Below are 14382 nucleotides of genomic sequence, written 5' to 3'. Positions count from 1 at the left end.
GAACTTCTGTGAATCTGCTGTGTGCTCACTAAGCCACCACAGGCATATACCAACTGCTTTGGTATTCAGTTTTCTTGTCACTATTAGGAAGCACAATCATAAGTTTCAGTTTGAGGTGAAACAAATCAGACGATAAAGAGACAGTGTATCAGAAATAAAGCACAGGTCCTAACTCCACACCCCTACCCCAAGAATTCACACTTTGGAAAGTTAGAACTGTTGATGTCATTGATCTCATTTTATTTTTTTAAGATTTTTAAATCCTCCATAATTTTACATGGAATCAGTAAAATAGCCACATAATCCAGGAAAGAGAACTTTTTCATGTTTATTTTAATTAATTAGTAAGTTTAGGTCACATCATTATATGTCCTAAAAGACTTTGCAGATGTAATTAAAGGTATAAATCTTACAATAAAACGTTTATATATTTGTATATATAATTTGGCCATGTCTTTTAAGGGGAGTATAACAAAAATAAACAAATGATAAAATTGACTTTATTTTAATTTTGGTCATAAAAACTTATGTGTTCTTTAAAACTTATGGGAACTTATGGGAAATTACTCTTAGTGGTTTTTCTGTATTTTTAAGCGGATTAATGAAAACTGTACTGTGATTTGTTTTCCATCTTTCCTAACTGTAGCCTCAATGCTTATATTTATGCACAATGTGATTTAGTTGGCAAGTTGCAAAATTGATTAGGTAGAACACGTAAACAGCTAACATGAATACTTCACCTCGTTCTATAATACTTAGCTGTAAATGATAAAAACTGTAGTGAAAGGGAAAAACGAATGCAGACCATATTATTACCCTAACATATTTCATTTAATGATTCCTCAGAAGGTGGGACTCAGCTGCATGGTGGCTAACATGCTTAATTCCTCACCTGTCATTAAGTTATCACTAATTACTGAATGACCTGTGATTAGGATTTATTACTCATGTTAGAGCTGTTCACTGTAGCTGTAAGATTATCTTCTGCCTCGAGTCAGTTTGGTGCTAGGCTTTGCTTCTGTGATTGCTGTTCTCATTCTTCCTGTCTGTTTCTATTCCTAACTTTTTTTCTTCCTTTCTTTCTGTCTTTCCTGTTGTACCCTTCACTCTGGCTTCTGGAATCAATGCAGACAAGTCATGGTTGTCCAGAATGCAAGGTAGAGTCGATTCTGCTTCAGTGTTAACAGTGCTGACGTACTAGAGTTGTTTCTTGTTCGTGTTCTTAAGTGCACCAACCAATATTCTAACTTGGGCCCTAAGTTTTATTCTTTTCCAAGTGGATGTCTGCTGAATTAGGCCTACAGCAAATAGTTCTGACCAGAATGCAACAGGACATAGAAAATACTAAAAACAGAAAAGAAAGATAAGAAAAATTTCACCCTAAAATTGAACTGAAGTTTCCAGTTGTGTTTTATGTAGTGTACCTCATTTTGCTGCTAATGTGATACTCAGAGCTTCAGTTCTCCTGATTCCCTATTACAAATGAAGACACCTCAAGTTGCTCTTTTTTTTTTTTTAAGTGAATTTGTGGATGAGTCCTGGGTGTGTGTTTCATTCTAAATGTGTTTCTTTTCTTACGTGATATTGGAATGTCTCATGGTTTTATGTCTTCTGTACTCCCAAAATCACTGGAAGGTAAAAAACTACTCACTATAATGCATGAGTAATCACATGAGCACTTTTCTTCGATGCTATGTAGTTGGGAATTTCTCTGATTTGTTGTGAGCTGCATCAGTATCTTTCCAACCGAGATATCTCTCAAACCATAACCCAAGTATGCTATCATGCATCACCCACTGCTTTATAACCTAAGTGTGTTATTGAATTGAAGAGACTAACGTGCCATCTTTACTAGTATGATGATGAAGAGTTTCTCCTCAACTATATTCTTAATACAGCATTCATTTTGTATTTGTTATTAAAATATGACAATTTTATAGATGCTGGAAGGTTGATTTTTAACGACATAAATATTTATCTTCAGCACTAGCATCTATTACCATATTCTTACTCATACTCAGAAGCATCATTCCTTTCTTCAGTAAACAGTGCAATATATTAAAAATAATATAATGAGGGGTGGAGAAATAATTCAGGAGGTTAAAACCAGGCTGCTCTTCCAAAGAACCCAGGTTCCATTGCCAGCACCTACACGGCAGCCCACAACTTTCTTTAACACCAGTTCCAAGGACCCAAACATCCTTTTCTAGCATTTGTGGATATTAGGCGCACAGGTGTACACAGACATATGTGTAAAGGCTAAACACTCATACACATAAAAATAAATTTAAAACAGTAAAAATAAATAAAACAATGTAAGTCCTAAGGCCCTAATAAATCTACATTAGTCATTTTAATCTTTTTTTTTTTCATTTAGTTTTCTACAGTTTCCTCTAAATATACTCATATGCTATGGAAGGATTGAGATCAGGTAGGAATGAGATGAGAGAAAGCCAAGGAAAGATGGCAAATGGCCTATGGCCTTGGATACATTACTTGGTTAACTATGAAATGGAAATGGCCATAACTGAAAAATCTCTCCCTTTTCTCTCACCATCCTGTTAGACAAAGTGTGCTTTTTCTCATTAATGAGATTTTTCCTTGATTGTAACAAATTTTAACTATCATTATAACTGGAAGTACAGTAACTGGCTAGACATTTTTTAACACCTTTGTTGCTATGTGAGTGTTGTCATTTGGAACATATATTGGTATATGTGTTCAAACCCAACTTAATAGTTTTAAAAGAAGACAAAGATACACAGTTATGGGTTGTTGTTGTTTTTGTCTTTTTAATTTATTCTTCTTTCATATATTACATCTTGACTGCAGTTTCTCCTCCCTCCACTCCTCCTGGACCCTGCCCTCTACTTCATGTTTTAAGATGAAGTGCCATACTCAACTGATGAACTAACTTCGTATTTTCCCGTATTTATAAAACTTTGATTATTAAACATAATTTAATTGCCACAATGTGATATCATTAATGTACTACCTCTAAAAAGAAAGGCAATTATGCCCAAGAACCCCAGTTTATCTGTCCATGTTTGGCACACAAATGCAGAGATTTGGCATAATTTATTAAATTGTGATGATCTATCAATTATATGCAATTTCAACACAGCATTATTGCTTCAAACAAGTGTTTAAAAGGAGAGGCTTCATGTGGCCAGTTCTGAAGTTCAGGAAATGGAAAAATAAAATAAAATTATGGAGGAGGGTTACATGTTCAAGGCCAGCCTGGAGTACATAATGACATAGTTCCTGTAGACCAATCAGTTAATTAAAGGAACGAAAGATAAAGAGAGAAAAGAAGTGAAACTAGAAAGAAAAAACATATGCTAGAGGATTGCTTTCATTCATGAAATCAACACTGTGAAATCAATCATGGCATCAAAACTGTGGAAAGGACATAGACCTGCACGAGATCATTCCCGCCAAGAGCCTAGCACACTTGGGAAGGTGCTCATGAATTCTCAGCCGTAGCTGAGAAGCTATTGCTAGTGGTGGCTGCTGGGGAAGAGAGAGTCAGCTTTTTTTCAGGTATAACTCCTTGTGACGCTACCTACCCATATTCCAATAGATGGCCCGACATATACACATATGGGCAACACTGAATGAGCTCTGTAACTCAAAACAAAAGTATAAAACACACAGCCTACAGACTGGGAAGGATCTTCCCCAACCCTATATCTGACAGAGGGCTAATATCCAGAATATATAAAGAACTGAAGAAGTTAAAAAGCAACAAATCAAGTAAGCCAATTTTAAAAAAAAGGGGGGGGAGGAAGGTGTTCAGAGCTAAACAGAGAATTCTCTGTAGAGGAATATAGAATGGCAGAGAAACACTTAAAGAATTGCTCAACCAATGTTCTTTTTTTTTGTAAATATTTTTATTTGATATTTGAATTAATCTTTTTTTATTAATTACACTTTATTCATTTTGTATCCCCCCATAAGCCCCTCCCTCCTCCCCTGCCAATCCCACCCTCCCTCCCCTTTCTGCATGCATGCCACTCCTCAAGTCCACTGATAGGAGAGGTTCTCCTCTTCTTTCTGATCTTAGTCTATCAGTTCTCATCAAAAGTGGCTGCATTGTCCTCTACTGTGGCCTGGTAAGGCTGCTCCCCCCTCAGGGGGAAGTGATCAACGAGCAGGCCAATCAGATTATGTCAGAGGCAGTCCCTCTTCCCATTACTATGTAACCCACTTGGACACTGAACTGCCATGGGCTACACCTGTGCAGGGGTTCCAGGTCATCTCCACGAATAGTCCTTGGTTGGAGTATGAGTCTCTGGGAAGTTCCCTGTGTTCAAATTATCTTGTTCTGTTGCTCTGCTTGTGGAGTTCCCATCCCCTCCAGCTCTTACTTTTTCCCACTTCTTACATAAAATTCCATTCACTCTGCCCATCAGTTGGCCATCAGGCTCAGCATCTGCATTGACAGTCTATACTGCAGAAGCTTTCAGAGGCCCTCTGTGGCAGGTTTCAAGGTTGTTTCCTGTTTTCTTCTGGCTTTCAGAGGCCCTCTGTAGCGGGTTCCAAGGTTGTTTCCTATTTTCGTTTTCTACTGATGTCCATCCTCTTTGCCTTTCAGGATGGGGATTGAACATTTTAGTTAGGGTCCTCTCTTTTGCTTAGTTTGTTTAGATGTACAGATTTTAGTGGGTTTATTCTATATTGTATGTTTATATGAGTGAGTATATACCGTGAGTGTCTTTTTGCTTCTGGGACAACTCACTCAGGATGATCCTTTCCAGGTCCCACCATTTACCTGCAAATTTCATGATTTCCTTATTTTTCATTGCTGAGTAATACTCCATTGTATAGATGTACCACAGTTTCTGCATCCATTCTTCAGTTGAGGGGCATCTGGGTTGTTTCCAGCTTCTGGCTATTACAAATAAAGCTGCTACAAACATGGTTGAGCAAAAGTCCTTTTTGTGTACTTGTGCCTCTTTTGGGTATATGCCTAGGAGTGGTATGGCTGGATCTTGAGGAAGCGCTATTCCTAGTTGTCTGAGAAAGTGCCAGATTGATTTCCAGAGTGGTTGTACCAGTTTACATTCCCACCAGCAGTGGAGAAGGGTTCCCCTTTCTCCACAGCCTCTCCAGCATGTGTTGTCCCTTGAGTTTTTCATCTTGGACATTCTGATGGGTGTAAGGTGAAATCTCAGGGTTGTTTTGATTTGCATTTCCCTAATGGCTAATGAGGTTGAGCATTTCTTTAAGTGCTTCTCTGCCATTTGATATTCCTCTACAGAGAATTCTCTCTTTAGCTCTGTTCCCCATTTTTTAAGTGGATTACTTGGTTTGTTGCTTTTCAGCTTGTTTAGTTCTTTACATATATTGGATATGAGTCCTCTGTCAGATAAAGGGTTGGTGATGATTCTTTCCCAATCTGTAGGCAGTCGCTTTGTTTTGATGACGGTGTCCTTTGCTTTACAGAAGCTTTTCAATTTCATGAGGTCCCATTTATTGATTGTTGCTCTTAGAGCCTGTGCTGTTGGTGTTCTGTTCAGGAAGTTTTCTCCTGTACCAATGAGTTCTAGGGTATTCCCCACTTTTTTTTCTAGCCGATTTAATGTGTCTGGTTTTATGTTGAGGTCTTTGATCCACTTGGACTTCAGTTTTGTGCAGGGTGATAAGTATGGATCTATTTTCATTTTTCTACATGTAGACATCCAGTTGGACCAGCACCATTTGTTGAAGATGCTATCTTTTTTCCATTGTATGGTTTTGGCATCTTTGTCAAAAATCAGGTGTCCGTAAGTGTGTGGGTTTATTTCTGGGTCTTCTGTTCGATTCCATTGATCCACCATTCTGTTTCTATGCCAGTACCATACAGTTTTTATAACTGTTGCTCTATAGTACACCTTGAGATCAGGGATGGAGATACCTCCAGAAGATCTTTTATTGTAGAGGATTGTTTTAGCAATTCTCGGTTTCTTGTTATTCCATACGAAGTTGAGAATTTTTCTTTCCAGGTCTGTAAAGAATTGTGTTGGCAATTTGATGGGAATTGCATTAAATCTGTAGATTGCTTTTGGTAAGATGGCCATTTTTACTATGTTAATCCTGCCAAGCCATGAGCATGGGAGATCTTTCCATCTTCTCATATCTTCCTCTAATTCTTTCTTCAGAGACTTGAAATTTTTTTCATACAAGTCTTTGACTTGCTTGGTTAGGGTTACACCAAGGTACTTTATGTCATTTGTGGCTATTGTGAATGGTGTTGTTTCTCTAATTTCTTTCTCAGCCGTTTTGTCTTTTGTATACAGGAGTGCTACTGATTTTTTTGAGTTAATTTTGTATCTGGCCACTTTGCTGAAGGTGTTTATCAGCTGTAGGAGTTCCCTGGTAGAGTTTTTGGGGTCACTCATATATACTATCATATCATCTGCAAATAGTGATAATTTGACTTCTTCCTTTCCCATCTGTATCCCCTTGATCTCCTTCGACTGTCTTATTGCTCTAGCAAGGACTTCCAGCACTATGTTGAAGAGATATGGAGAGAGTGGGCAGCCTTGTCTTGTCCCTGATTTCAGTGGGATTGCTTTAAGTTTCTCTCCGTTGAGTTTGATGTTGGCTATAGGCTTGCTGTATATCACCTTTACTATGTTTAGATATGTGCCTTCTATCCCTGATCTCTCCAGTACTTTAAACATGAATGGATGTTGGATTTTGTCAAATGCTTTTTCAGCATCTAGGGAGATTATCATGTGGTTTTTTTTCTTTCAGTTTGTTAATATGGTGGATCACATTGATGGATTTCCGTATATTGAACCACCCCTGCATACCTGGGATGAAGCCTACTTGGTCATAGTGGATAATATCTTTGATGTGTTCTTGGATCCGGTTTGCAAGTATTTTGTCAAGTATTTTTGCATCAATGTTCATAAGGGAGATTGGCCTGAAATTCTCTTTCTTTGTTGAGTCTTTGTGAGGTTTAGGTACCAAGGTGATTGTGGCTTCATAGAATGAGTTTGGTAATGTTCCTTCTGTTTCTATTTTGTGGAATAGATTGAAGAGAATTGGAGTTAGCTCTTCTTTGAAGGTCTGGTAGAACTCTGCGCTGAAGCCATCTGGTCCTGGGCTTTTTTTGGATGGGAGACTTTTGATGACCGCTTCTATTTCTTTGGGGGATATAGGACTATTTAGTTGATTTACCTGGTCCTGATTCAGCTTTGGTGAGTCAAATCGATCAAGAAAATTGTCCATTTCATTTAGATTTTCAAATTTTGTGGCATATAGACTTTTGAAGTAAGTCCTAATGATTGTTTGGATTTCCTCAGTGTCTGTAGTTATGTCCCCCCTTTCATTTCTGATTTTGTTGATTTGGGTGTTGTCTCTCTGCCTTTTAGTTAGCTTGGCTAAGGGTTTGTCGATCTTGTTGATTTTCTCAAAGAACCAGCTCTTGGTTTCATTGATTCTTTGAATTGTTTTATTTGTTTCTAATTGATTGATTTCAGCCCTGAGTTTGATTATTTCCAGCCGTCTACTCCTTTTTGGTGTGTCTGCTTCTTTTTTTCCTAGGGTTTTTAAGTGGGCCATTAAGTTGCTTGAATGAGCTGTCTCGAATTTCTTCTTGAAGACACTTAGTGCTATGAACTTTCCTCTTAGCACTGCTTTCATTGTGTCCCACAAGTTTGGGTATGTTGTGTCTTCATTTTCATTGAGTTCTAGGAAGACTTTAATTTCTTTCTTTATTTCTTCCCTGACCCAGCTGTCATTTAGTAACAAGTTGTTTAGTTTCCATGTGTGTGTAGGTTTTTTGCTATTTCTGTTGTTGTTGAAGTCCAGCTTTATTCCATGGTGATCAGATAGGATACAAGGGATTATTTCAGTCTTCTTGTATCTGTTGAGGCTTGCTGTGTGACCAACTATATGGTCTATTTTGGAGAAGGTTCCATGAGGTGCTGAGAAGAAGGTAAATTCTTTTGTGTTTGGGTGTAAGGTTCTGTAAATGTCTGTGAGGTCCATTTGATTCATGACCTCTGTCAGAGATATTGTTTCTTTGTTTAATTTCTGTTTTGTTGACCTGTCCTTTGTTGAGAGTGGGGTGTTGAAGTCTCCCACTATTAATGTGTGGGGATCTATATGTGGTTTAAATTTTATCAATGTTTCTTTTACAAATGTGGGTGCTCTTGTATTTGGGGCATAGATGTTCAGGATTGTGATGTCTTCTTGGTGGAATTTTCCCTTGATGAGTATGAAATGTCCTTCCTCATCTCTTTTTATTAATTTTGGTTGAAAGTCTATTTTATCAGATATTAGAATGGCTACTCCTGCTTGTTTCTTGGGTCCATTTGCTTGGAAAGTCGTCTTCCAACCTTCTACCCTCAGGTAATGTCTATCTTTGTGCCTTAGGTGTGTTTCTTGTATGCAACAGATTGCTGGGTTTTGTTTACGTATCCATTCTGTTAATCTGTGTCTTTTTACTGGAGAGTTGAGTCCATTGATGTTGAGAGAGATTAATGACCAGTGGCTGTTAGATCCTTTGATTTTGATGTTGGCTGTGTTCATAAGTTTGTGTGCTTGGTTGCTTTTTGTTTTGCTGTAGTAAGGTTAATTATTTCCTGTGTTTCCTTGACAGAAGCTAATTTTCTTGGGTTGTATTTTCCCTTCCAGTGTCTTCTGTAATGCTGGATTTGTGTGTAGGTATTGTTGAAATTTGTTTTTGTCATTGAATATCTTGTTTTCTCCGTCTATGAGGACTGAGAGTTTTGCAGGGTATAGTAGCCTGGGTTGACATCTGTGTTCTCTTAGGGTCTGCATGATATCTGTCCAGGCCCTTCTGGCTTTCATAGTTTCTGTTGAAAAGTCAGGTGTGATTCTAATGGGTTTGCCGTTATATGTTACTTGGCCTTTTTCCCTTGCAGCTTTTAGTATTTTTTCTTTGTTCTGTATACTTACTGTTTTGATTATTATGTGGCGGGAGGATTTTCTTTTCTGGTCAAATTTGTTGGGTGTTCTGTAGGCCTCATGTATCCTTATTGGCTTCTCCTTTAACTTGGGGAAATTTTCTTCAATGATTTTGTTGAAAATATTTTCTGGGCCTTGGAGAAGGGAGTCTTCTTTTTCCTCTATTCCTATTATTCTTAGGTTTTGTCTTTTCATATTGTCTTGGATTTCTTGGACGGTCTGTGTCAGGAATTTTTTGGATTTAACATTTTCTTTGACAGATACATCGATTTCTTCCATTGTATCTTCTACACCTGAGATTCTTTCTTCCATTTCTTGTATTCTGTTGGTTATGCTTACCTCTGTAGTTCCTGTTTTCTTCCCTAAATTTTTTCCTCTCCATTATTTCCTCCATTTGTGTTTTCTTTAATTTTTCTAGTTCTATTTTCAGGTCTTGAGTTGTTTTGTTTACTTCCTTCACCTGTCTGCTTGTATTTTCCTCTTTTTCTTTTAGTTCCTTCAACTCTGTCTCTTTTATTTCTTTCAGTGATTTAATTATTTCTTCTCTGAAGGCCACAAGCTGTTTGGCTGCATCTTCCCGTATTTCTTCACGGATGGCCCTAATTTGCTTGTCTTTATCTTCCTCCATTTCTTTACGGATAGCCATGATCTGTTTGGTTTTATCTTCCTCTAATTCTTTACGTATTTTATCTGTTTCCTCTATTATTCTCTTCATCAACATAGATGTAAGGTCATCTTCTTGATTTTCTATTATGCTGCATTGTTCAGGGCTGTTCACCCCTGGATGGCTGGGTTCTGGAGATGCCATATTGCTCTGTCTTTTGTTTGTTGAGCCTTTACGCTGACCTCTACCCATTGGGCTGATTTAGGTTTTGGCTGTTAGTTTCTGTGCTTCCTGGAGTCCTGAGGTAGGGAGTATCCCCTTGGCCGGAAGATGATTTTTCCTGAAGGAGTCCTTCTCTGCTTTTTGGTTATGGTCACTGTATGGCCAGTGTTTCTCCGGAGTTGCCACTGCTCACCTCAGGTTTATAGCCCTGAGTAGTAGCTGTGGTCTATGTTAGGCAGGGGGGGAATCTCCTCCTACCCATAAAATTTCTCAAGACAGCTGCCCCACTGCTGGGTTTCTTGTTATAAATTTAGTGTGCTGCTGCTCACTAAATTTCCATGTACAGTCCTCTTGAAGAGACTGCTGATTCCCTAGCTGTGGGGTTTTCTCCCAACAGGGAAACTCAGTCTGTTATCCTGGGGCGCACAGTTCTGTCTGAGAAAGTGGGACGTGCACTCAGCAAGTCTCTGGGCCAAAGGCTGATTGCTCTGTTCTGGACCTGGAGAATGTGCACCTAGGTTGAGTTGGCGCCTGGGGGCGCTGCTCTGGTCTGGAGGCTGGGTGCCTCACTCTGGACCAGAAGCTGTGTGTCTCTGTCTGGGATGGTGGCTGTAGGCACTGCTCTGGTCCAGACGCTGTGGGTGCAGCCCCCCTGAAGGATCAGGGATTCCCACAGTTTTGACGGTCCAGCCAGGGACAACTGGCCGATCCCTGGCACAGTATCTGAGGGCTGCTGTAATGGCTCTTCGGCTCCTGCAGGTCCGAGGATGCAGCTGTGGTGTCCCAGTGCCCCAGGGGAACGCAACAATGGCGGCAGAGCACAGCGCTTCTGCCTGCACTAGAGTCTGCGTGAGTCCAGGAAGTGTTTTGGTGCTGGGTGTCCTAAGCGTTAGAGCTGCTGACCCCCTCCGCTGGGGGTTTCCTCCTGCCAGAGACACGCAGTCTGGTGCCCTGGTGCCCTGGTGCCCACAGTTCTATCTGAGGCGGCGAATCAGGCGCGCAGGCAGGGCTCTGTGCAGGCACCTTTGTCCCGGCTCTGGGTCCGGGCTGGCTCCTGGGGCACCCGCGGAACCCGAGTCTTTTCCAGGGGATGTCTGGGTAACCTGGGGTCGGTCCCAATTGTTTCCTGCTCCGTGGGGTTATCTCTCGACTGGGAAATCCAGTCTATGGTGTTGTGGGCCCACAGTTCAGTCTGGGACCGTGATAAGATCGTGCTGGCGGGTAGCTCTGGGCTGGCGACTAAGCGCCTGGCGGAACCGTTATCTCTTCTGTGGTTTAGCCGGGTGAGTTAAAGCTGATCGAATCCCCCACCGTGGGGTATCCTCTCACCTGAGAAACACAACCACTTGTGTTTTATGGCCACGAGTTCTGATTGCTGGTCACTGTGCCAATCCTGCTGTGCTGCTCCTCAGAATGAGAGTCCTCCCGGCGCCGCCATCTTGCCCCGCCCTCAACCAATGTTCTTAGTCATCAGGGATATGCAAATTAAAATGACCCTGAGATTTCAACTTACACCCAGAATGTAATATTAGAATGGCTAAGATAAAAAAAACTCAAGTGACAATACATGCTGGAGAGGATGTGGAGAAAGGGGAACCTTCCTCCATTGCTGATGGGAATGTAAACTTGTACCACCACTTTGGAAATCAGTCTGGCACTTTCTCAGACAATTAGGAATAGCTCTTCCTTGAGATGCAGCTATACCACTCCTAGGCATATATCCAAAATATGCTCAAGTACACAACAAGGACATTTGTTCAACCATGTTTGTAGTAGCTTTATTCATAATAGCCAGAACCTGGAAACAACCCAGATATCCCTCAGTTGAGGAATAGATATACATTTACACAATGGAATACTACTCAGCAATTAAAAATAAGGTAATCATGAAATTTGCAGGCAAATGATGGGAACTAGAAAAGATCATCCTGAATGAGGTATTCCAGGAGCAAAAAGACACATACTGTATATACTCACTAATAAATGAATACTAGACCAATAATATAGGATAAACATACTAAAATCTGTACACCTAAAGAAGCTAAGCTAGGAGGACCCTGAGTAAGATGATCAATCCTCACTTAGAAAGACTAATGGGATGGACATTGGAAGTTGGAGAAAACAAGTAACAGTACAGGAGCCTACCACAGAGGGCCTCTGAAAGACTCTACCTAGCAGTGCATCAAAGCAGATGCTGAGACTCATAACCAAACCTTGGGCAGAGTGCAGGAAATCATATAAAAGAAGGGGGAGTTAGTATGACCTGGAGAAGACAGGAGCTCCACAAGGACCAAATATATCTGGGCACAGGGGTCTTTTCTGAGACTATTTTTCCAACAACGGACCATGCACAAATATAACCTAGAACCCCTGCTGAGATGTAGCCCATGGCACCGCAGTATCCAAGTGGGTACCCTAATATGGGGAACAGGGACTGTCTCTGACATGAACTCAGTGGGTGGCTCTTTGACCACCCTCCCCTGAGGGGGGAGCAACCTTGCCAGGACACAGAGGAGGACATTACAGCCAGTCCTGATGAGACCTGATAAGCTAGGTCATATGGAAGGGGAGGAGGTCCTCCCCTATCAGTACACTTGGAGAGGGGCATGGGAAGAGATGAGGGAGGGAGGGTGGGAAGAAAAGGAAATGAGGGAGTGGGTTACAGCTGGGATACAAAGTGAATAAAATGTAATTAATGTAAACCAATAATAAAAAATAATAAATAAAACAAATTAGACTTTTATTGAAAACAAAAACAAAACACACATTTGGAAGAGAGAAGAGTGGAAAAGGAAGGAGTAGGAGAGAAGGGAATGATATTTGATCAAAATACAGTATATACACATATACATATGTGAAATTGTTAAATAATGAAAATTTTATTAGCCAGGCACTGGTGGCACATGCCTTTAATCCCTGCAGATGGGAGGCAGAGGTAGGCAGTTCCAGGACTGCCACAGCTCCTCAGAGAAACCATGTCTCTAAAAACAAAGAGAAAAAACGTTTTTGTTTGTTTGTTTGTTTTTTCAACAGTGGAAATTAGTCTGTAGTAAAGCTTCCTGTTGGCCTCTGCTATTGGTTGTGGTAAGCAGAAATACTACCTTGGCTGCCAAGATTCTAAACTATTGTGTGCCTCTTAACCAAAATTCAGCTGAACACTGGACTTGATGGCAAGCATCTATAATGTCAATGCTCAGGCATCAATACTGAGAAGCAGATCATGTTTTACTGTGCCAACAGGATATTTTCACTAAAAAATTTAGTTAAGTTCACAGGCTATTATACAGAACAAGATGGATAGCTCTAGGAATGACATTACCAGACAGGAAAAGAAAAAGGAACCATGAGGTGTATTCCTTACTCCTAAAAAATCAAAACATTATTTTTCAAGGTCAGAAGCAAGGTCAACAGAAAGAAACAGAGAGTCAGATAAGGACATAAACACAGGTAGCTGAGAAGCAAAGAGCGAGCAAATAAGTGAAGATACTAAACTGAAGATGCTGCAAATTCAGAAAGCCAAATAGTAAGCCTGCTAAAAGATAAAAACAAGAAAGCCTGATCCAAAGATGAATCCTCTGAGACAGAAGTCTGAGGAGTACAATGACAAAGAACATTCTTCTGATTATAGGAAGCAACTAAGAGATCTGAAAATGAAGACAGGCATAGCACACAGAAATGGAGTCATCATGAAGCAAAAGTCACTCAACATCTGCATCGCAGGAAAGTCTCACAGTAGAAGTGAGGAGGAGGCTCAGTCCTAGAAGAGGGATCAAAAGTCTCAATTCAGAATCAGAGACAAGAAGTCAAGATTAGAATCAAGGAAAGAAAATGATGGATCAGAGCATATTCAGTCAGACACAAACTCAGGATTTAGAACATGGGGCCAAAGTTGAAATGGAAAGAAGAGAAGTGGAAAGCCATGAAGAGCAATTGAAGCCAAAACAGGACACCTAGACCACCTCCCTTGAGAGGCAGAAAGAGAACAATGGACACCTAGGAAGCTTTAGCTCAGAGACTGGAAACAGAAAAGAAATTACAAGAACAACAACAAAAGCATATGGTTGAAAAGAAAATAGCTTCAGGAGTTGCAGCCTCTTGGGGTTCTGTTCTCAGTGTTGCTGTACAGTTGTGGAAACACAAATGACTGCTCAGATAGATACCAAAGTTTTAAAAGAAAAAAAAGCTCTGCTTGTTAAACCCAGGCAGAGACATGCATGACTGTGCCTGGCTACTGTAAGCAGCAGCTGTTTGCTGAGCGACAGGAAGAAAGGAAAAGGCTCCAGCAAGAAATAATGCAACAAATCTCAGACTGCTGGAGTTTGAGAAAATTGAATTCTGGAAACAAGGACCAGAATGTCAAACGTAGGGAGTTACAGGATTTAAGAGTGAAGGTAGAGCTGGACTGTAGCTCAGATGGTGAAGAAACTGACAAGACTTTGAAGCAAAGAAGTTTCCCAAATCTCGATGCTCACTAAGAAATGGCAAGATCACAAATCTACACGCAAGGAATGAGTTGGGTTTCACATCTTCAATTCATGGAATAGAGAGTTTGAAAGGGCACAGTTTGGGACTTTATAGTCATATACTGGTATAAACTTTACTCACCAAACACCTAGAGCTTAAATGGGTGT

General features: G+C 40.2%; 1 protein-coding gene across 3 annotated transcripts in view; it reads left to right on the top strand.

Moving 5' to 3' along the window:
• Pclo (piccolo presynaptic cytomatrix protein) overlaps positions 1–14382 on the top strand; it is a 335738-nt gene that overhangs the window by 258295 nt on the left and 63061 nt on the right. For all 3 annotated transcript variants that reach the window (XM_055612550.1, XM_055612549.1, XM_055612551.1), the window contains exon 16: positions 1131–1157. In XM_055612550.1, the coding sequence (XP_055468525.1) occupies positions 1131–1157 (27 nt within the window). The remainder of the gene's footprint in view (positions 1–1130; positions 1158–14382) is intronic.

This window comes from Psammomys obesus, unplaced genomic scaffold (assembly GCF_907164565.1).
Source record: "Psammomys obesus unplaced genomic scaffold, mPsaObe1.curated_primary_1811, whole genome shotgun sequence".
Taxonomy (NCBI): Eukaryota; Metazoa; Chordata; class Mammalia; order Rodentia; family Muridae; genus Psammomys; species Psammomys obesus.
This window is presented reverse-complemented; position numbering and strand designations above follow the sequence as displayed.